The sequence below is a fragment of the Muscardinus avellanarius genome, assembly GCF_963383645.1.
Source record: "Muscardinus avellanarius genome assembly, chromosome: 2".
NCBI lineage: Eukaryota > Metazoa > Chordata > Mammalia > Rodentia > Gliridae > Muscardinus > Muscardinus avellanarius.
This window is the reverse complement of record NC_137787.1, coordinates 105042440-105064556: the sequence shown is the minus strand read 5'-3', so window position 1 is coordinate 105064556 and position 22117 is coordinate 105042440. Positions and strand designations below refer to the sequence as shown.

The 22117-nt window shown below is 32.8% G+C and overlaps 1 protein-coding gene across 5 annotated transcripts in view; it reads right to left on the bottom strand.

Moving 5' to 3' along the window:
- The window catches only part of DPP10 (dipeptidyl peptidase like 10), a gene marked incomplete at both ends in the record, with an annotated part of 1533989 nt that overhangs the window by 50239 nt on the left and 1461633 nt on the right, over positions 1 to 22117 (bottom strand). For 4 of the 5 annotated variants that reach the window (XM_080690187.1, XM_080690186.1, XM_080690188.1 and 1 more), the window contains 4 exons: positions 1565 to 1612; positions 1973 to 2064; positions 10957 to 11064; positions 15364 to 15402. In XM_080690187.1, the coding sequence (XP_080546313.1) occupies positions 1565 to 1612; positions 1973 to 2064; positions 10957 to 11064; positions 15364 to 15402 (287 nt within the window). The remainder of the gene's footprint in view (positions 1 to 1564; positions 1613 to 1972; positions 2065 to 10956; positions 11065 to 15363; positions 15403 to 22117) is intronic. The other variant, XM_080690189.1, reaches the window with a different exon arrangement.

The window sequence follows — 22117 nt, the reverse complement described above, 5'->3', positions numbered from 1 at the left end:
CCATTTAAGGGGAAATTTATTTGTACTATAGTCTCTTTTTAACAGTCAGCTACATTAGTACAGGTCACAAATGTACTGACTATTCTGCCTCAGTCAGAAGATGGATAAGACAAGCCCAGAACTCTAAGAAGCCATTGTGATTCAAAGAAACCATTGGGATTCAAATCACACTTTAGAAAGGAAAAAAGGAAGAGAGATGGAGACAATTCCATTTGCTGACCTTGACCAAATCTTATCTTCTGATATGGTTAGTTTTCTTTAAGAGTTTTATTAAATAGAAGGAATAAAACTTTGATCAAGTATTTCCACAACTCTAAAGTATTATTCCTGGCCAACAACATTAATCATAATGCATTTTGAAAAAGATAAGTTTCAAGTTGCCAGAAAAAAAAAAAAAGTGTGATCAGTACTTTGATCAAGGCCTATAAACCAAAATTTTAAGACTTTTCTTCCTCTCAATGTCATTAAAATTGAGAACACAGGTTCCCAGAGATATAATAAAATAAAATAAAATATGAAAAGCCTATGTTGGGAGATGTGGTAATAAGAAGGAAGAGTTCGTTTTGGATGGAAGAAAACTGAGCTAAAGTGAGAGTGTGGGTGAATTGTGGGAATTTGAGGAATGTTAAATATGTATTTTTACTCTCAAAGGATCATCTAGGCTTAGGTGGTAAGAATCAGAGGTGATATTTCTTCAAACATGATGAATTTCCACTGAGAATATGCCATGGCAGTTTTGACACTTTAAAAATGGATCTGTGAAATGGAAATTAGAAAGTATATAGAAAGTCTGGAATTAATAGGTCGTTTGCCAGCCAAAAATAAAAGTCATTCTTGTGAAGTACTGGTGAGTGGTGTTTGAGTGAGAAGACATTTTAATGCTAAACAGGTGTACTTTTAAGTCATCTTTATGAACATAGCTTTTGCACTTGGGGAAAGTGTTCATTTATAAATATTTCACATGCATTGTTTTATTTTAGGTGTGCATGCAATGAGCATTCCTTAAGTAAGAATGCCTCCTCCTACAAAAATCTCATTGGATTTTATGAACTATGTGAGAAAAAATAAAGCTTCTATTTGATACAGTCGACTAAGTGCTCACAGAGTCATTATGTTATTCAGGAATAAATTATGTATGTGCCACATTAAAGCACTGAAAATTCAAAAGGAGATGTAGAAGATGAAGAGGTTAACTGAGGAAAATACATAAATGTCACTGATGTGGGTAGTTGAGAGAGGCAAACCACACACATTTTTTTTCCTTGTAGAAACAGATTTAAAAATAAGTTAAAAAGAAGCAAGAGATAAAGGCTCCAGGCAGGTGTAGTCTGCCAGGTTCATGAAGGGGCCAGAACCAAAGGACTAAACCAAAAATATGTTTTGTATTGTTTTGTTTTGTTTTGTTTTGTTTTGTTTTGTTTTGTTTTGTTTCCATACAGAGATGGCTCTCTTCCCAAGCCATGTTGAAAATGATGCTTCAAGTTTTTGCCATCTCTTCATCGTTTTATACTAAAGGTCATTAAAGCAGTCAACCTGTGTAAGGAGATCCTAATACTGCACTTACCTATACAGCTGCCTCCCTCTGGGGGAAGACTCCGTGCTCAGAAAGTAGCTGTCCAGTAAAGAAAACAACAGAAACATTAGAGATAGATCTATTTTTGTCAAGCTGAATTTTCACTTGAATTTTCTGAACATCCTGAAATGTAGACAAGTGATGTTTTGTTATTTAACCACAGGACTTTGATCCCTCTGGAAAATATACCTTTTCCTTTAATAAAACCATTGCCCTTTCTCATAATCTCTCTCAATCTCTCTGTGTCCTACACATGTGCCTGTGTAAGGAGTCTCTGAGTGAAGTATAGCGGTCTCTCTAAAAAGTAGGGATGTGGTGAGCAAAACATAAGTCTAGTTGAAAAGATGGCATTTGACAGCCCTGACAGCACAGCCTGCGGAGGAATCCAAAAGCACTCACATTTTTTGAGTAGCTTCATCATATGCCAGGATCTTTATCACTTCCCAGTTTCCTGATGTCAGATGCCGCACAGTAATTTGCTCACTTTTACTCTGCAAAGAAATAGAAAATATTGATTTTCTTTTTATTTAAACAGCATCTCTCTGGTAAACAAGAAAATACTGACTGCCAATGCCATATTTAATTCTTTAATTCTCTGCTAACATTTTGTGTACTGTCTTAAATCTCAAGGATACATGCACCCTCCTATAAACACAGATGGAAACAGGACTGTGCCTTTATTCCTGTATATAGGAAAACCATGCAGAAAACATCAGGTGAGAATGCACCTGTGTATATCTTGGCAACGGTGTTTGGTACCAATGTAAGATTTTGATCACTCTCACCTAAAGAATAGGCACCTGTTTAACATCAAACATTTCAACATAGACATGTCAGGACAACCTGAAGTAAAACATTTCAATGGAAACTTTATCATGAATAAATAGTGTTTTGCTCCTTAACCATATATACATACATACATACATACATACATACATAATATATATATAAGTATGTATATATATAGTTAAGTATATATACATACTTATATATATAAATATACACAATGCAAATTTTCAATATATATATACATTGAAAATATATAAATGTATATATATATGTTGAAAATTTGCTATTTTCACACAATAATTTGTTTTAGAGATGAATCTGTTGATGTTTACAGCCATAATTTATTTTATCACTATATGATATTTTATTGAAAATGTATAGCATAATGGGTCTGTTTGAGTTATTTCTATTTTTGTATCTTTTTAAAATTAATAATATATTGTTCAATGAATTTAACTAAACTTCAATTATAGTTTATTTGAAAAATTGTAACCAATACACAAAAATTGAACGTATTCACAGGTACCTTATGGAGTCTCAATACATGAATATACTGTGTGTTACTTACATCCAGTAGACTTACCTTCTTTGATTTAACATTCATACAACTTTTAGTTCGCACATAGTGATTATACATATTTATGATGTAAAGTGTGACATTTCAATATATGTATACAATGGGTACTGATAAGATCAGGGTAACTGGCATATCACCTGGTACATACATCATTTATTTGTGTTGGGAATAGTTTATATCTTCTCTATTGGTCATGAAATAATTAAATAATTGTCCAACATTCTTATCCTGCTGTACTATACAGTGGTAGAAATTATTCCAATGTACTGTGCCACATTTTCAAAAATTTGTTCTTAAATTTTAATAAATTGCTTATGAGCATTTTAACTAGGTTTCCTGATCTGAGACAAAGACCTAGGAATGGGATGGTTTGTTCACAGAATATGTGCATTGTCGTAAGTTGTAACACGTATATTTTTTAATGGTGTCCCAATTTGTAATCCACTGTCAATATGAGCTTGCCTTGTCCTTCCTCTTTCCCACTTACTCACCAAGTTATTTTCATCATCTTATTTAATTTTTGTCAAACTAATGAGTATACAATTGTATCTTATCAATTTTCATTTTCTTTTTGTTTAGAAAATATTCAAACCTAGAAAAAGTTGGATACAAGAACCAATTAAATCTTTGCCTAGATTCACTAAACAACATTTTGAATATGTGCCTTCCTTTCTTTTCTGTTTGCTGAATCACTTGAAAGTAAGTTACAAACAGTACATTATTTCAAACCTAAATACGTCAGCATATATTTCTCAAGTTTAAGAATATTTTTCTATTAGCAAATCACACCAATGGAAATTACACTAATAACTAACATCATCTAAATATAGAGTCCATAGGAAAATTTATATGGATTTATATAGTTGACCCAAATTTAATAAATCACTATATATGCATGTATGTGTTTACATATATACACACATATACAGGACCTAGGACGATTTACCTGTTTTATTATGTTGCCATCTCTTTAACCTTTTTCAAAATAAACTGTTACCCTCTTTTTTTTGTGTGTGTGGTACTGAGGATGGAACCCAGGGGCTTTTCTACCTCTGAGCTATACTTCCCAGATTTATTTTATACTTTATTTGGAAACAGGGCCTCACTAAATTGCTGAGAGCCTCACTAAGTAGCTGAGGCTGGCTTCAAACCTGTGTGATCCTCCTCAGTCTCCCAAGCACTGGGATTACAAACCTGAGCTCCGTTATTCTCTCTTTGATTTTTCCAATGTCAACTATTTTTAAGACTCTAAATCTAGTTGTCTTATAGAACGTTGAATGCTATGGACTTATTACAATTACAGTTGTAATTACCTTACTTGCTTTATATCTACTAAAGCAAACATTGGCTAAGAAGTTAAATCTCCATTTCATGTGTAATAGCCTAGATTTATTGGAGAATTTTGTTTTAAAACAATGAACACATTAATTTTTATCTAGACTCTAAGTTAATAATCCTAATATCACTCAGAATATGGTAGATTACTATACAATACATAAAAATGCATGCCCAGGAACTGGACTAGTTTGCATATGGAGTATCTGTACTTCAGTTAGTTTATCAAATACTTTCAGCAGAAATACAATCACAGGAGAGAAAATTGAATAAAGCAAAAAAAGAATAACCATTTTTACTCAGCAGTAACATTTCTTTCTTCCTAGGAACCCACAATCACTACTATGTTAACTCTATTAAGAGAATAAAAACACTGAATATGAAATTAAAACCATGGTGAACCTTTGGTGGAGGCAATACAGCATCATGCTTTAAACTGGACTCATAAAAGCCAGACATGGTGGCGCATGATTGTAATCCCAGCATTTGGGAGGCTGAGACAGGATTGTTGTTCACAGCCAGCATCAACTACTTAGAGAGGACCTTTGCAACTCAGTGAGATCCTGTTTCAAAATAAAAAATACAAGATAGAGCTGGAGGTGTAGCTTGAAGGTAGAATGCTCCTGGGTTCCATCCCCAGTATGTCAGTAAATAAATAAAGTAATTAATTAATTAATTTGACTCATAGTTCAACTTTAATTTTAGAATAAAAAGCAATGAAATTACATATTTCATTCATTCTTAAAAGAAGGCTGAAAATCTAGAACACAATGTTTTTATCTGGTACTAGACATCAAATACTATTCTAAATCGGTGGAGATTTTATCTTACTCAAAGAAATTAAATATCAATTATATATTATAATTAATAAAATATTATTTTACATTTAGACATTAGAAACACATTGGTATCAGAAGAAACTTCATGGTACTATGTGCTTTTTACCTGATTCAAATATCTGATATTAAACTATTTAACTTTTACAGCTCCAAATAAGAGAAATGTTGTAGTTCTTAAAAATAGCATGCTTTAATTTACTGTCTATTCATCATATGAAATGAGCTAATTGTTTTCAGACAATGTCCTAATCAGATACAGCAGTGAAATTTAATGAAAAATTTTTATTGGGTTGATTAGGTGATAGAATTGTGAATCGGGGACATGCTATTTTCTACAGTATTTGTAATGAATAATGGCACTTAAAATTGTTCCAAGTGAAATCATCAGCTCTCATGGGCAAAACTTCATGTTGCTGAATTGAGAAAGTGAATGGATTCACCAACATATAATTTTTCATTTAACACAATTTTGGAAGATGACAGCCCAATTGCTTATGTCCATGAATCTGAACCACTTAACATAATGGGAACTTCACTTACCCCACATTTGATAGCAAAAGGTGCCATACCTTTAATGAAAACCTTTCTTTTAAGTTCAGGAGGAGGTATGATATTATAGCTCCAGAAATAGTAATTGAGAAGTCAGAGGTCTACACAACAAATATTATTTTTGGGAGGAGAATATCTAAAGTGATCAAATGTTTAATGGTTTGAGGTAAAGAAGTTTTGTCTCAATGTGAACTTCAGGAAGTACATAAAATGATATTAATAGGCATATAGCCAATACTTTTTCAGAATAACAATTTCACAGATAATAGCATGGACTCAGCTGTTAAGAACAATAATTTTAGCTCCACAGATGTTTAGAAAATACCTAACTCTTAAAATACTATTTTAATGTAATATGTAAAAAAGAAAATGCTTACTAATTGTGCTTTCATAAAATCATTATGAAACTAATCTGGAAATACACTTATAAGGGCATAAAATATTTTACTTTTGACCCATAAAATTCAATTCTGTTAAATAACATCATTAAAATAATCTACAATATAAACCTTATGTATAATGCAGTCTAATTATAACAAATTGCCACTCAATTAATTATTGAACAATTATAGGTACCTATGTACATCTAATCAACAATTTTTTTTTTCATTTTGTGGTACTAGAGATTAAATCCAGGGATATTCAACTTCCAAGCTACAACTCTAGACCTTCTTAATTCTTTCTTTTGAAATAGCGTCTTGCTAGATTGCCGAGAGCTTCACTAAATTGCTGAGCCTATCCGCAAACCTCCAACCCTTCTGTCTCAGCCTCCCAAATACTGGGATTACAGGCATGCTCCTCTACACCTGGCAAAAGTTAATTTTATAAAAAATACATTCAAAACTATTTAGCACTATGGGAAAATCATGCCTTTAAATTTTAAATATAAAATACTGGAATGTAATAGGATAGTTCATGTAAAATTAAATTCATGTTTCAAAGGAGAAGATGAAAGAAAAATACAGAAATGTATTCTCTTTTTATTTTTTGCAATTAGTTTAACTAAAGATAGTTGCTCTAAATAAGAGGGAAAAAAGTGAAACAATACAGTATTTTTAATGACAGTCCTAATGAAACAAGTTTGATAATAATCCCATAGTTAGCCCTCCGATGGTTTTAATCTATGCACTAAGGTGTAAGAAAGCACCATGTTCAAGCAAATATGTCTGAGTGACTTGGGATGCTCTCAGACATAGCTAAGCACTAAGCATAGCCATGGAGGTCTTTCTGATGGAGCTATGGAGCCTCCTGGAGCTGTCACTTCTCATTTTCTGTGTATTCCAACCTTAGGTGGAATATTGTAGCATGGCAAGGACACAGAGACAGGGCTGGCATGTTAATCTTTTGAGTAGAAGTTAATACATATACATTTTTTGATGGTACTGAGGATTGAACTCAATGGGTGTACCACTGGGCTACACCCTCAGCCTGATTTTGTTTTCAGTTTTGAAACAGGGTCTTACTAAATTGCAGAGGGTATTAAGAGGTTGCTGAGGCTTGCAGCAAACCTACTATCCTCCTGTTTCACCCTGTCAACTGCTGGGATCATAAGCATTCACCACAATGCCAGGCTGTGTGTGTGTTTGGGGGGGTACTGAGGATGGAACCCAGGGGACTTCTACATCCGAGCTCCACTCCCAGCCTTATTTTTTATTCTTTATTTTGAAACAGAGTCTCATTAAGTTGTAGACATCCTCAGTAAATATCTGAGGCTGGCCACAAACCTGTGGAGTTACAAGCGTGAACCACCATGCCCACTTATTAATGTAATTTTTTGAGGAGCAAATTTAAACTGTATATCAAAACCTAAACACATCCATTTCATATGCATAGGCTTCTCCTAGATATCTTTTAGCATGTAGAAATGTATTTTTGTGGGAATAAAAAAGTGTTCATATCTAAGAGTGCTTATCTCTGAATCCTTCCCAATACAAAAAATATAAGTAACTTTTATTTGTGTGTGGTACTGGGGTTCCTTGAAACCCTTCTTCCTCCGGGCTACACTCCCAGACCCATTTTATGTGTGTGTGTGTGTGTGTGTGTGTGTGTGTGTGTGTGTGTATTTTATTTTTTTTTGAAACAGGGTCTCTTAAGCCAGCGCGGCTGGCTTTGAACCAGCATGATCCTCCGGTCTCTGCCTCCCAAGCGCGGGGATTACAAGCGTGCGCCACCACACCCAGCTTATAAATAACTTTAACTATGAATAAAATTAAATACAATATCATATGTTTTCTGGAGAGAATTTTGAATGGTTATTAAAATCACATTCAAGAAGAATATTAAATGTTAAATATTAAGAATATCAGTAAGTGGTGTGAAAAAATATGCTATTTACAAACCTAAATTATGTTATAATTGTAATCTTTTAAGAAAAATTTCTATAGTCTTAATAAAAAATTAATTTGAAATATTGAGAATTGAACTCAGGGGCAATCTACATCCAAACTATACCATGAACCCGTTTCATTTTTTACTTTGATATAGGGTCTTGCTATGTTGCTGAGCCTGGCCTCAACATGTCTCAGTCTCTCAAGCACTGGGATTTCAAGGATGCATGACCACACCCAGTTTCCTAAAACAACTTTTATGCTAGCTATTATTAAATTGAAGCAAGAAGTATTAAACTATTTTTAAATAATGTGTGTGTGCATGCAAAATCAGGTATAAATTTTATTTACCTAAACATGAGCATCTGAGTCATTCACAAAAGAGATAAATTTCAGTTAACTGTCCAACTATCCATAAATAATCATGTAGTCATGTTAATTTCTCAATGAAGCCAACCATAAATACTCTGAACAGCCACCAGAAAGAAGAAAAATGTTTCCTACTTCAATGAAGCCTTTGTTATAATCTCCATAGAAGAGAATCAAACTAAACACTTCTGCTCTGTGGAGTTGTCTTCAGAATACTTTAGAAACGCATTAGAAATAACCGGGTGTGGTGGGGCACGCTTGTAATCCATGCGCTTGGGAGGTGGAGAAGGGAGGATTATGCAAGTTCGAAGCCAGCCTCGCTGGCTTAAGAGACCTTGTTTCCAAAGATAAAAAAAAAAATGTATAAAATAGGTCTGGGAGTGTAGCCCAGAGGTAGAAGGGTTTCCAGGAACCTCAGTACCACCAAACAAAACAGAAATACATTAGAAATAATGAATAAGACTGAGTGTCAGGCTGCTTTTATTGGGCATAGAAACTATTTCTTACAATATCTAAGAAAGAATCTCTTGTTGAGATGTTTCCACAAGTCAGTACCAACCTCCTGCAGAGTACATATATGTGTGGGAATTGCACACATGTATAAAGACATTGTTTACTCCATTCCCTACCTCCTACTTATCTTATAGGTAACTATGACTCATAGCACCTTTATCACTTAGGTATTTACATAACTTGTTAAATATAAACTATTCAAAACAAATTTTTTTTTTTTTTTTTTTTTTTTTTTTTGCGGGTCTGGGGATGGAACCCAGGGACATTTGACCTCCGAGCTACAGACCCTGCCCTATTTTTATTCTTTATTTTGAAACAGGGTCTCACTGAATTGCGGAGGGCCTCTCTAAGTAGCTGAAGTTGGCCACAAAACGTGATCCTCCTGTCTCAGCCTCCTGCATGCTGGGATTACAAGTGAGTACCACCACACCCAGCTCAAAATACTAGAATTTTAAAATGCAGGAAAATGCCACAGTTATTATGACTTGGGAAGTATAATGTTATAGCCAAAATATTTTTCTAGTATTTATTGTAGCAAAGTTTATTGTTAGTAAAAGTTAAGTAAAGCAGTATGTTAGTGACACTTCCAGAGCATATTAAAAAAAAGAGAGAAAATATTGCTTTAAATTTCTCCCAGCCTGATATATTATGATACAGTCTGCTTCAGTTGCCAAAATTAAATCATATATAAATGCTTACATTTATTTAAAACATAAATGGTATCACATTATACAGAAGTATATATTATTTTTCTCCTTAATAATATGCTATAAAAATCAATCTACATCTCTCCTATAAAAATTATGTATGTGCTAAATTGTTTATTTCATCCTTGATTAAAATTAAAGTTAAATTCATGACAATTACTTTAATAGCACAAACCTTGGACAACCTTTACATTTTAAGCCATTGATATTAGATTTGAGAATTCAATGCATTAAGCTGGTCAATACAAATGTGTGTGCAGATAGCAGCAACTATTTCAGAACATGTACAAGAGATGACGTTTCTAAGAACATAATAGCAAACTTGGTTGTTAAGAATCATTTGCACATTTATATTGCCTCTCTATTTTGTAAGCATGGAATGATTCTTGGCTAGCTTGTTCATAAAACTCTCATAAAGATTCCAATTTAGTCACAATTATTTTTTGTTATAAAGCTTTTTATCTGTAAGATTAGAACATTTATTTAATTTTTGTGGTACTTGGATTGAACCAAGGGGCATTCTACCTCTGACCTATATCCCTAGCACTTTATCTTTTATTTTGAAACAATGTCTCACTAAGTTGCTAAGGCTGACCTTCATTCTGCAGTCCTCTTGTCTCAACTTTTCAAGTTCCCAAATTATAGATGTACCAGCATGCCCAGCTTCAAAGGATAGGTTATTTATAGATGTGTGTTTGTTACTAAAAATTAAACTCAAATTAATTAATTAATCTTGTACTTTTAAACCACTTATTGTGAACATACTGAATTTTTAAATAATTAAATATAACTTTTATACTTTAATATTCTTTTGAAGGTTAGAAAAAAGCAAAAAATCCCACTCCTTTTATCAGAAAGACCACAAAAAGTAATATGACATTTGTGACAATATTAAAAAAGTACTATTTTATCCAATTTTTAAAAACTTACATTTTCCTGTGTGTTTCACTTTAGTGTATTTAGCCATTCAATTATGATAGACTTTTAGCTCGTTTTGAATATTCAAAAACACTTGTATAACATTTTAAAAATATTACTTGTACAAAATAGCAATGTGCTTGTTAAATAAAAACTCTACCCTAAATTGTCCATTGGTTTCAAAAGTTTGATGCTTTTCATTTAATAAATTCTAAATTCCAAGATTCACATTCCATCCATATATGTATGGCTGACAAGATCGTATGGAGTGCTGTGACTGTTTGAAGGGAAGGCAGAACTTGGATTTATGACTGTGGATGGAAGTTCTTTTCCTAACATGTCAGTGAACTGGCTATGACTGAGCCTCACAGACATTCACTGTAGGCTCAGAGTTCTATAGCGATTGGGCCAGCAAGGACATAATGGCAATAGATTGAAACCAGAAGAAGCTGGCACTTACCTGGATGAGGAACATGGCTATGTGGTGGAATTCTCCTCGACCTCCTTGCTTAACAGGAACTGTCATAAAGAATTTGTTGCCATCTCTAGAAAACACAGGCTCCTCATTCTAAAACACAGAAGTGCATATAAAAATCTCAACTTGTGCTATGCCTGCTGCCATCTACAGCTGAGCTATGCACAGCTTTATCAATGGTTGATTTTTTAATTAGTTTGGGAAATGGTCAAATTACTTCAGCAGTAAAGTGTATTACACTTAATATTTTTTAAAAGTGAACTTCATGTTACATTGTGGGTATGAGTGCTAGGAATGATGGAAACTTATGCACAGTAGATGGGAATGATTTAATATTAGAATTCAGACATGTAGTAAACTGATTCAGGTAAGAATTTTCATTTGATACTGTATTTGACAAATTATTCTTTAAAGATAAAGAACATGTGAACATCTACCCCTATTTACCAATTTTTTTTAATTTATAGAATTCTATCATACAGAGTTATTTTCTTTGGAAATGTTTCAATTCAGCAACTCCAGATACTTGAAGATTTTTTTCTGATAATGTAAACAAAATTTATATAAAACACAAAATATAAAAGGCCAAAAATTGAAAGAAACTATAGAAAATCATTTAATCAAAAATTTCCATTCTTATTGCTTATCTTTCCACAAACACAAAGAAAATGCCCACCAACAACTGTGAATTACTAATTTGTTACTTTTAAACTATAGTAGCTTATTAAATAATGAAATAATTTTTGCAAATTAAATGACAAAAGCCATATATATGTGTGTGTGTATATATATATATATATATATATATATATGTATATATATATATATATATATCTCAATGCATAGATATTAAAAATGATAGATCAATTGCTTTATTTTGTTTCTGGAAGAATATTTAAAACTGGTCTTAAAAAACATGTAACTCTATCCTATCAGAGTAAGAGTCTATACATTTAAAATAACAAAGGTGTTGATATGATTGTGTCTGTAGGTCTGTAAACAGCCCTCCAGTTCTTTAAGATGACCTGACCCTCTGCCACTTTTCTGATCTTGTCTTCTCCAGTGACTCCATCCCTGCGCTACTTCTGGCCTTGGCACTTTTCATTACATTTGTCTAGCTCTTCTGCCTGTCTCCTTCATGTCTCCTCTCCAGTGTCATTGAATCAATAAGATGTTTTCTGATTATCTCATTCATAGCATAAACAGAAGAGCTGGGGCATTCAACTCTACCTGCTGCCCTTCTTCCTATTTCCCTTCTTTCTGTTTATTAATAGCAACTAACACTACCCAACACATATTTTTGACCTATATGCCTTTGGTCATGTGCTTTTGTGTGTGAATATAAACATGCACTTATGAAGTACTCCTCTGTGAACAGAAGAGGCAGGAGCATTCAATGCTGGATCTCTGACATCTGGGACAGTGCTTGGCATGTCAGTTGTGCTCAACAGATTATTTCCTGAATGAATAAGTTAATTAATAAATATTTTAATAATTTGGAGAGTCTGATTTTAGATTTATTAGTAGCAACATCCCTTAATGGCAATATAAAAAATATTTTCCTTGTCTACTTTATGGACATTCATGAACATATAATTTAATATATGTTCTAAATTGAAAACTCTCAAGTAATATGTAATCCAAGGTTGTGAAAATGGCATAACTGGGCATATAAGAGAAACAAATGCAATACATGACTTAGTAAATTCCAATTTCAGCTCTAAAATCATCAATAATTCTATTTGTTCCACCCCCTGCTCTTCTGGGATATCTGTTTTGCTTTGCACATGAGATTTTCCATATGAAATTTAAAAGGCTTGGCATGTAACTCAGATGTAGAGAAAGAAAAGAAGATAGATATTTCATGATTTGGAGTTATCTGAGCATTCTCCTGCTTACACTGACATCTCTCTCAATTCTTGTGTCTTAGAAATGGTTTAGAAAAAGAAAGCACTTGGGGCTACAATCTGAAATGTACTGCTTAATTGATAAACTTTTACCACTAGACATTATCTAGCTAGAAATATTCAGCCCTATGCAGGTGGTACCTACCAGTCTCACTCCTCACTTTTATAACTCAGGTAGGTCACACTTCTTACATGCATGACATGAACTTGGGATATTAAACTCAGTTCCTTGACCCAATATATAATATACTGGTCATCTCACCTGTAAGTACCTTGAAAACTAGGTCAAACAAACTTCTCTCTTCTCTTCCTATTACCCAAGAAGTGAGCACAATATTCTATTAAGTTTCTAATTACCTTAGAAATTTGCTTTGTATTACTGCTACCATACTTATTCCTTCAATTTCAAGTATTTCTTCACATTCATCAAAGTCCCTTAAAATTTCTTGGGGAAAAACAAATCAGCCATGATAAACTTCCAATTATATTTCCTTACTGAATAATTGGTCAATAATACTTTGCTATAAAAGACATTCTATGAAACCCTCATAAATTTAAAATTTTGAACTTATATACATCAGTGTCTACTAAACTATTATGAATGTCATTGGTCATAAAAATGATAGAAAGTAATATGTAATAAGGCAGGGCAATTCCAGATATATCAATACCCATATTAAGAGAAGTTAGTATTAGATAAGTTATTTTTTTCATTATTTTTATTTTCACTATCTTCATTTAGTAAGACACCATTATTGGCTGAAAAATCGAGTTTTTATTCTAATTTATTTTACACACTGTAATAGAGTATAATTGCTTAGATTAATAGGTATCTGTGTATGCTATCACTTACAAAATATAAGAATATATATCTCTATCTGTATATCATTAGTTCAAACAAGTAAGGGTTTCACTTTTTACAATTCTTTTATTTTTCTTCCATTCAACAAATATTTGTGGAGCTATTCTTATACACCAGATTCCACATTAGACACTCTGATTACACTGGACAGCAAAACGTGAACATCCCTTTTGCCACCGAATCTTAGTGTAGAAATTATAGAAATAGTGGTATACATGTTATACAAAGATTATACTTGAATTCTGGATAATTTTTATTGGCAAATATGATATAGTTAGATGGTTAGGGTGTTTGGAGAAGTTGCTGCTTAGTAGGTGATTTTAATTGAAATTTAAAAATTGAATAAGTTTCAAGGAAAATGGAGTTTGAAAGAATTCTGTCCAAAAGGAAGGGTGCATTAGAAGGCCCTTTTCTTATAAAGGCTGAAGTGGCTGTAATGGAAAAAAAAAATGGTTGAAAGGATAGAGAAAAACCAAGCTATAATAACTTTCTTTCATCAAAAAGAAGAGACAAATGTTGTTTAAACTATATAAATGGGGCTATGAGAGCAATAGTGATAGTGAAAATCAAGTGTATATTTAAAAAAAAATCACTCAGCCACCTGCAGTGGGAACAGATTGGAAGGTGCTGGAGGGGTTGAGAGTCTGCCAATAAGGAGAGCGTATGGAACCTGCAGTTTCAACCTGGAGAGTGCTTGTAAACTGTAAAAAAGTCATTGATTTGAGAAATCTTTGAAAGTAAAATTTAAAACACTTGATGATGAATCATTAAAGATAGGAAAAAGTTCTATAATACCTACTAGGTTAATGACTTTAAAAGACAGATGGATAATTAAGTCATTGGCCCCTGTAATAAATAAGACCAATGAGAAGAGAAAGGTGCTTATTTTGGACCTGGGGACTATGCAGTTATTTTATAAATTTAGAAGAAGATGCCAAGCATGAATTTGAACACCTCAGAATTCATAGAAGTCCTGGGGCTGTAAGTTTGGTGATCTCACTATATGGGTTGTAATTGAAACCATAGATGTTTATGCCACCTAGGAAGAGAATAAAAAATAAAAGAGGGCTATAAAGAACAAAACCAAACAAAACACTTCTTTTGCAAAAGCTGAAGCTAACGATTAGCCTTTGGGTGGCCTATTTATTTTTCTGTCTGTATAGATATTTCCTTCTGTCCAGGATGAAACTATGTTTTTTGGGGGAATTTGGTTTTCACTCTATTGTACTCTTTTCGTTCCAGGATCACTTACATCACACAGTAATATTGCAAGCTCTCATATGTCTAAGGAAAAATGTGTACATTTGATTATTCTTCAAATGGCCAATTTACATGAAGGTTAGACAATTTTCTGGGCAATTTGAACAGTGCAAGATGGTTTCTCTCTTTGATAAATTGTAATGTTTTCTCCTTCATCGACACAAATATTTATTTATATAAGTGACCCTGCAAATGAATCCTGGTAGTTATTCTGCAATTTATATCTCATACAGAAAACAGTACGAACATACTTACAAATAATGTCATTGAAAGCCCAAATCAAATAATAAGTTGGTCAGAATTACCAAAGTCAGAATCATATTACTGAACTAAGTTTTTGGAAAAAGACTACCTATACCATACCTGTTTAGAGAGCCAGGTGTCTGATGTCATCTCATATTTCTGAAACAAAAATAATTAGCTACATGAAACATGTAAGACTGAAAGGAGTATATACAATTTAACTGTTTTTCACAGTGTATCCTCAGACACTTTCTTCCTTTCTTCAACTAGTGAAATATCAAGAGGTACCCCATTGTCATTATTGATCTAAGCTGTATGAAAAGGAAAGAATTGTAAATAAGTGATAATTTAATCATAAAGTCTTGGTTTTCTTAGTGAACTCCTTCAGAATGCCCAGCAGGATGTCACCAGGGATGGAAGATCATTTTCCAGCCCTGTTTGATTACCTCATTCAAACCATTTTAACCACACAGACGCTGTCTCTTTTCACCTCTAGGCATCATCAGAAAACAAAATTATTAAGTCTTTTCATAGGACTGGGAAAACAGCCAGGAATAAAATTAAAAAGCAGACATTATTCCAATATTCAATACACTCTAAATCATAGCCACATTTTCATATCAGTAGTACTTCTATCTTAGGAAAAAAATCAAACAGTTGAACTGTCAAAATTATACATTCCTTTAACACATTCTTATAAATGGCCAGAACCAAAAATTGCAATGCAGAAAGAAAAATTTGACTAATTTGATTTCAAGTTAAGTATTTATAGATAAAAGTCTTTAGCAATGTTTTGGTGTGATGACATAAAATATATTGTAGTTTTCTGAAAAAATGATTCTATAACAAAAGTATTCAAATTAACAAGGCTAAATAAAGTATATTAATGCTTTTCCCACATGTAGTGGTACCAACATAAATTGTACATAATAATTTATTTACAGATTTTTAATATCGCTTTTCCTTGCTAAATCCGTAGGGTTAGTACTTTAGAGTTGACCACTTTATCCTTTCCAGACATTTTAGAAATAGCTCCTCACTACATGCAGACATCAAAAAAACTCTTTATCTAATTAAGCACTTTTTTGCTAGGTGTGGTGGCACATGCTTGTAATCTCAGTACTTGGAAGGCTGAGACAGGAGGATCTGGGTACATAGCCAGCCTCAGCTTCTTAGTGAGGCCCTGGGCCACTAGTGAGACATGATTTCTAAATGAAGAATAAAAAAATAGGGCTGGAATGTAGCTTGGAGTTAGAATGCCCCTGGATTCAATCCCCAGCACCACCACACACAATAAAAGCACTTTCTACCCTACTTATACCTCCCTCAGCTATAACCGTTCTTGATACTTAGGGAACACAGACATAAAATAGATAGCGATGCCATTACTTAGCACCACTAAGTTTCCATTGAAATTATTAAAGGGCAACACTTTTTGTGCTATTATTTGTCTATTTCAATTAACCTGATTAACTCTGAACATGGCATAAAATTATAGTAAAATATCAATAAGATGTCAACTGAATAATACAATTTGTATATTTTCTTCCTGTAGCATTTTAATTTCTTTTTGCAGTTATCTATTTATTATAAAAATATTTTAAGTCTCCTTACATAGAAAAGATAATAAGCGTTCTTTGATAAACTGAAATATATGTTGGCCAATTTTTAAGTAAATTAGTTATGCATTGAATAGGAAACTAAATGCATGTAAAAAGTTGAGTCAGTATATAAAATAATCAGGTAGAAGAGGATGACTAAGATAAATTGTCTAGTATTATAAGCTTAATATGATAAGCATCAAAATCAAACACAGTGAGTACACAGTTGATTCAGTCACCACATTTCCATATTTATGCTCAACATTCAGCCAAAGAGAAAATTCTGTCTGTTCCTTTCTTTTTCAGACCATTTAAGAAGTACATTTTAAAATTATTCACATGTAGTGACATGCATAGATATTAAATGTACAACATAATGAGATTTTATGAGTTTATTTACATCTCATCAAAATACAGAACCTTTGTAGCCCCTCAAAACATTCCTTCATGCCTCTTCCCAGACACTCCAGAGAAGCAACCACTTCTCTATCCTTTACCCATATATTCGTTTAGCTTGTCTTAGGAATTCAGAAAATTAAAAGCATGTATTATGAACATATTATGCTGTTGTTGGCATGAAGCTTTTTTATATATCATGTGTTTTTGAAATTCGCTCAACTGTTCAGCATATCAGCATTCTGTTTATATTCTCTTTCAAGTTGCTCAGTAATTACATTGTACAGATATGCCTCATTTTTAATCATTCCATGTTAATGAACAATTAAATAGTCACCAGTTTTTAGCTATTATGAATAAAACATTGCTAAAGATGGAAAAATGCTTTGGTAAAAGGGTATAGTAATCCCAGTGTTAGGAAGGTTAAGATAGAAGAATTGCAGGTTTGAGGCCAGTCTCAGCAACTGAAACACAAAGCAACTTAGTGAGACCCTGTTTCAGAATAAAAAAAGAAAAGACAGGGCTGTGTGTGGCTCAGAGGTAGAATGCCTCTAGGTTCAATTCTCAGTACCAAAAAAAAAATAATAATAAATAAAAATAAATAAATAAATAAATAAATAGAACTAAAATTCTCGGTAGACATGTGTTTTTTATATACTGTATACTTAAAAATAAAATTACAAGCTGGGCATGGTGGCACACGCATGTAATCCCAGCATTCAGGAAGCTAAGACTGGAAGATCATGGTTCGGGGACATTCTCAGCTACTAAGTGAGGACCTTCACAACTGAGTAAGACCCTGTTTTGAAAATAGAAGGAATAAAAATTAGGGCTGGGGTGTCATTCAGAGGTAGAATGCCCCTGGGTCCATCCCCGGTACCACAAGAAAAAAAATAGAATTACAAAATATTTTATACATTTATTTGCATATAAAAATATAAACTATGTTTACATTTTTAACTTTTTTAGAACTAAAAATCATTTTAAAAACTAATTTTATTATATGTTTTACTTCCACCTGTAAAGAATAAGAATTTTAGTTTCCCACAGCCTCTTCCCAGATAATATTGTCACTCTTTGTTGTTATTGCTTCAATTTAATTGTCCTATGGAATGTTAGCTAATGATCTCATCGTATGATAATTTTAATCTATATTTTCCTAATGTCTAAAGATTTTAATGTACATTTTCCTAATGTCTAATGATATTGAATACTTTTTATGTCTTTATTATCTTTTTTAAGGATCTGTTCACATGCTTTCTCAATTTTATTGATTTATCTTTATTATTGAGATGAAGGATTTCTTTAGATTTTCTTTGTCAGATACACATCTTACAAAATATTTCATTTCACTCAATAGTTTGCTTATCAATTGTCTTTATGGTGCCTTTGATGAAACATTTCTAATATTGATGAGGCCCTATGTATTGTTGATTTTAAAATCAGTGAATTTTTTGCCTATTTGATAGTGAAGTTACATCTCATAGTTTCCTTCAGAAGATGGACAGCATTACACCTCAGGGATGTGGCTTATCTCAAATTGAGTTTAGAATATGATTTGAAATAGGTATCAGACATAATTTTTCCATTCAGAAGGCATTTGCTTCAGTGCCTTTTTCCCCATTGAATAGTTTTTGAACCTATGTTAAAAACCAAATGATCTTATAAACATGGGCCCATTTTATGTGGACTATGTGATTTAGTGAGTATGTCTGCATGTCCCTTACCTCTCCCACCATCTCTATGCTTTTGGAGCTTTCTGGTTATTCTTGAACTCAGTACAAAATTCTCAAACTTCATTCTCTTACAAGATTACTTTGGCTAATTCATGTCTTTTTAATTTTTGTATAAAATTTTTTTAAGAGCATATATGTTTCTACAAAAAGGTTTTAAAGGAACTTTGATTCACATTATACTGAAATTATAGTTCAACTTGAGTTGAAATGACATCGGAACAACATTAAGTCTTTCAATTCAAGAACATGGAATGGCTTCTATTTATTTAGATTTTTTTTTTCTTGTGGTACTGGGGGTGGAACCCAGGGACTTTTCTACCTCCAAGCTATACTCCCAGACCTGTTTTATACTTTATTTGGAAACAGGGTCTCACTAAGTTGCTGAGAGCCTCACTAAGTAGCTGAGGTTGGCTTCAAACCTGTGTGATCCTCCTGTCTCAGCCTCCCAAGAGCTGAGATTACAAGCTTGTTCTCTGATGCCCAGCTTATTTAGATCTTTTTAAATGATTATCTATAATGCTGTAGTAGTCATTATTGAGGTTTTTGCACAGTAATTCTTGAGTTGATATTTAAGAATTTTATGTTTTAAATATCTTAGTGCTAGCCAGGCATGGTGGAACACTTCTGTAATCTCAGTAGGTGGAGGGCTGAGGTAGGAGAATTGCAGGTTTGAAGACAGCATCAGCAACTCAATAGACTTTCAGAAACCTAACAAGGCCCTGTTTCAAACAATAAAAAAGGCTGGGAGTACATCTCAGAGGTAGAATATCCCTAGGTTAAATACCCAGTACCACCAAAAAATAGATAAAATAAAATAGTAATCATCATCATCATCATCATCATCAAGACATTAGAACTATTCTGATTTTTTTTTTGTAATGGGGATTGAACCCAGAGGCATTCTACCTCCAAGTTATAAGCCCAGAATAATTTTATTTATCATTTGGAAACTGAGTCCCACTAATTTGTAGAGGGCCATGCTAAGTTGCTGAGGTTGCCTTTAAATCTGTGATTCTCTTGTTTCAGTTTCAAGTATTGGGATTACAAGCATAGGCCACCACACCCAGAACTATACTGTTTTAATATACAATTTGGCAGTAAATTGGAGGTATTGCATCATTACACTTTAGTGAACACTATGGATATTATAATTTACAACATAATCTCAATAAAATTACTCAAAGTCAGAATATTGAAAACAAAATTTGTGTTGGCACATTGAACTTACAAATTGTAATATTTTATTTTAGGTGTTTTACCTTTTGTGTACACAACAGTGTCACCTACAGTTTCACTTCTTTTTCTCCAAATGTAACATTTGCTCTTTGCTAAGATACTCTGATCAGTGTCTTTAGTAAATTCAGCAAAGTTTGTAAAATAGTGGTGAGAATCAATATCTGTAACCTACTGCTTATCTTAATGTGAATTAGGTCAGTATTTTCATATTAGATGTGAACATCTTTCATGGATATCCTTTATCAAACTGGGGATGTGTCTACCCATTCATATCAAGAGGTTAATTAAAGGAAAAACTACATTTGAATATATGGACACATGTGACTATAACCTGGACACTCAGTATTTGGAGGGAAGGAAAAGGGGAAGGGGGGGACCAAGTCCTGTGTGAATACAGACCACTGTCAACATGATCCACATTATGATGTGAGACTATAGTGCATCAATTAAAAAATGTTATCATGAATTTTGAATGTTGTAAACAGCCTTTTCCTTGTCTACTGAAATATTTATTTTTCTTCTTCTTATCTTATAATAATTATATAATTTGGTTTTCAATATTAAAACAATCTTACATTTCTAGTAAAGATCTCCTTAATAACTACTCACTATCTTCTATGTACATTACTGGAGCTGGGTATTAATATGTTGGAGGACTTTTGTATGAGAAATACCACTCTAAATTTAAGAGCCTCTAAAATGTTTCCTTGTAATGTCCTTGCTGAGTTGGATTCTGATTACTGCTGCTTATGTAGATAAGAAAGACCATTGTGTGTCCCCTGGTCTCTATCTTCTAGCTGTGTCTTCTCAAAAGTGTAACAATACAGAACTGGAGATGTAGTTCAACGAGAGAGCGCTTGCCTAACATGCATGTTCCTTCTATTGTCCAGTACCTGACAACAGTTGTATAATATATATGTGTGTTTGTGTGTGTGTGTGTTTGTAGTATATATATGTATATCAACTGTCAATATATGTAGTTATATATAAAAATGTAAATAGAGTTTTATAGTGGCATGCAGCAAAAATAATTAGTCTTATAATATTTATTCCATCTTTTCCAGAACCGAAGTTTGGGAATTCAGTTGCAAAGTATTCTGGAAATCCTTTACCTAATTACCAGGCACATAATATAACAATTTAAACTTATTGCCCCATTTGCTCTACTAAGAACCTGAAAATTGACACATTTAATTTACTTCAGAGTTTATAAAAACCAATTTTAGAAATTGAATTCCAACCTACTATCAAAACAGACATTTTCAAGAGCCAATTTTTGTCTATCTTTACTTAATTGAAGGACAAAGAGACTATTATTTTATAAAACTAATCTGAACCAAAGGAAAAAAAGGAGTGTTTAAAAAATACAAAAAAGAAGATTCCTATAACTTCAAATCAAAGAAAGGCAAAATATGGAGATAAATCCTATATGTGAGCAATGCATTAATGTGGCTTAGATTACCCTTTATGCTATATAACTATTTATTTATTTGTATTTATTTGTTTGTTTGTTTTTTGTTTTCTGTGATGCTGGTAATGGAACCCAGAGTCTTTCAACCTCTGGGCTACACTCCCAGACCTATTTTCTATTTTATTTGGAAACAGGGTCTCACTAAGTTGCTGAGAGCCTTACTAAATAGCTGAGGCTGGCTTTGAACCTGCACAATCCTCCTGTTTCAGCCTCCCAAGCATGGAGATTACAAGTGTGCGCCACCATGCCCGGCTATAATTGATTTATTTTTTAAAAGCTGGGTTTTCTCTCTTTCACTGAACATTTTGATAATATCTATTCACATCAAAGTTTGGTAGCTTTACACATCAAAGTATATACTATTTTTTCTTTTTTTTTATTGGTGCACTGTATTCATACATCATAGTGGGATACAAACTTTTGTAGACATACAT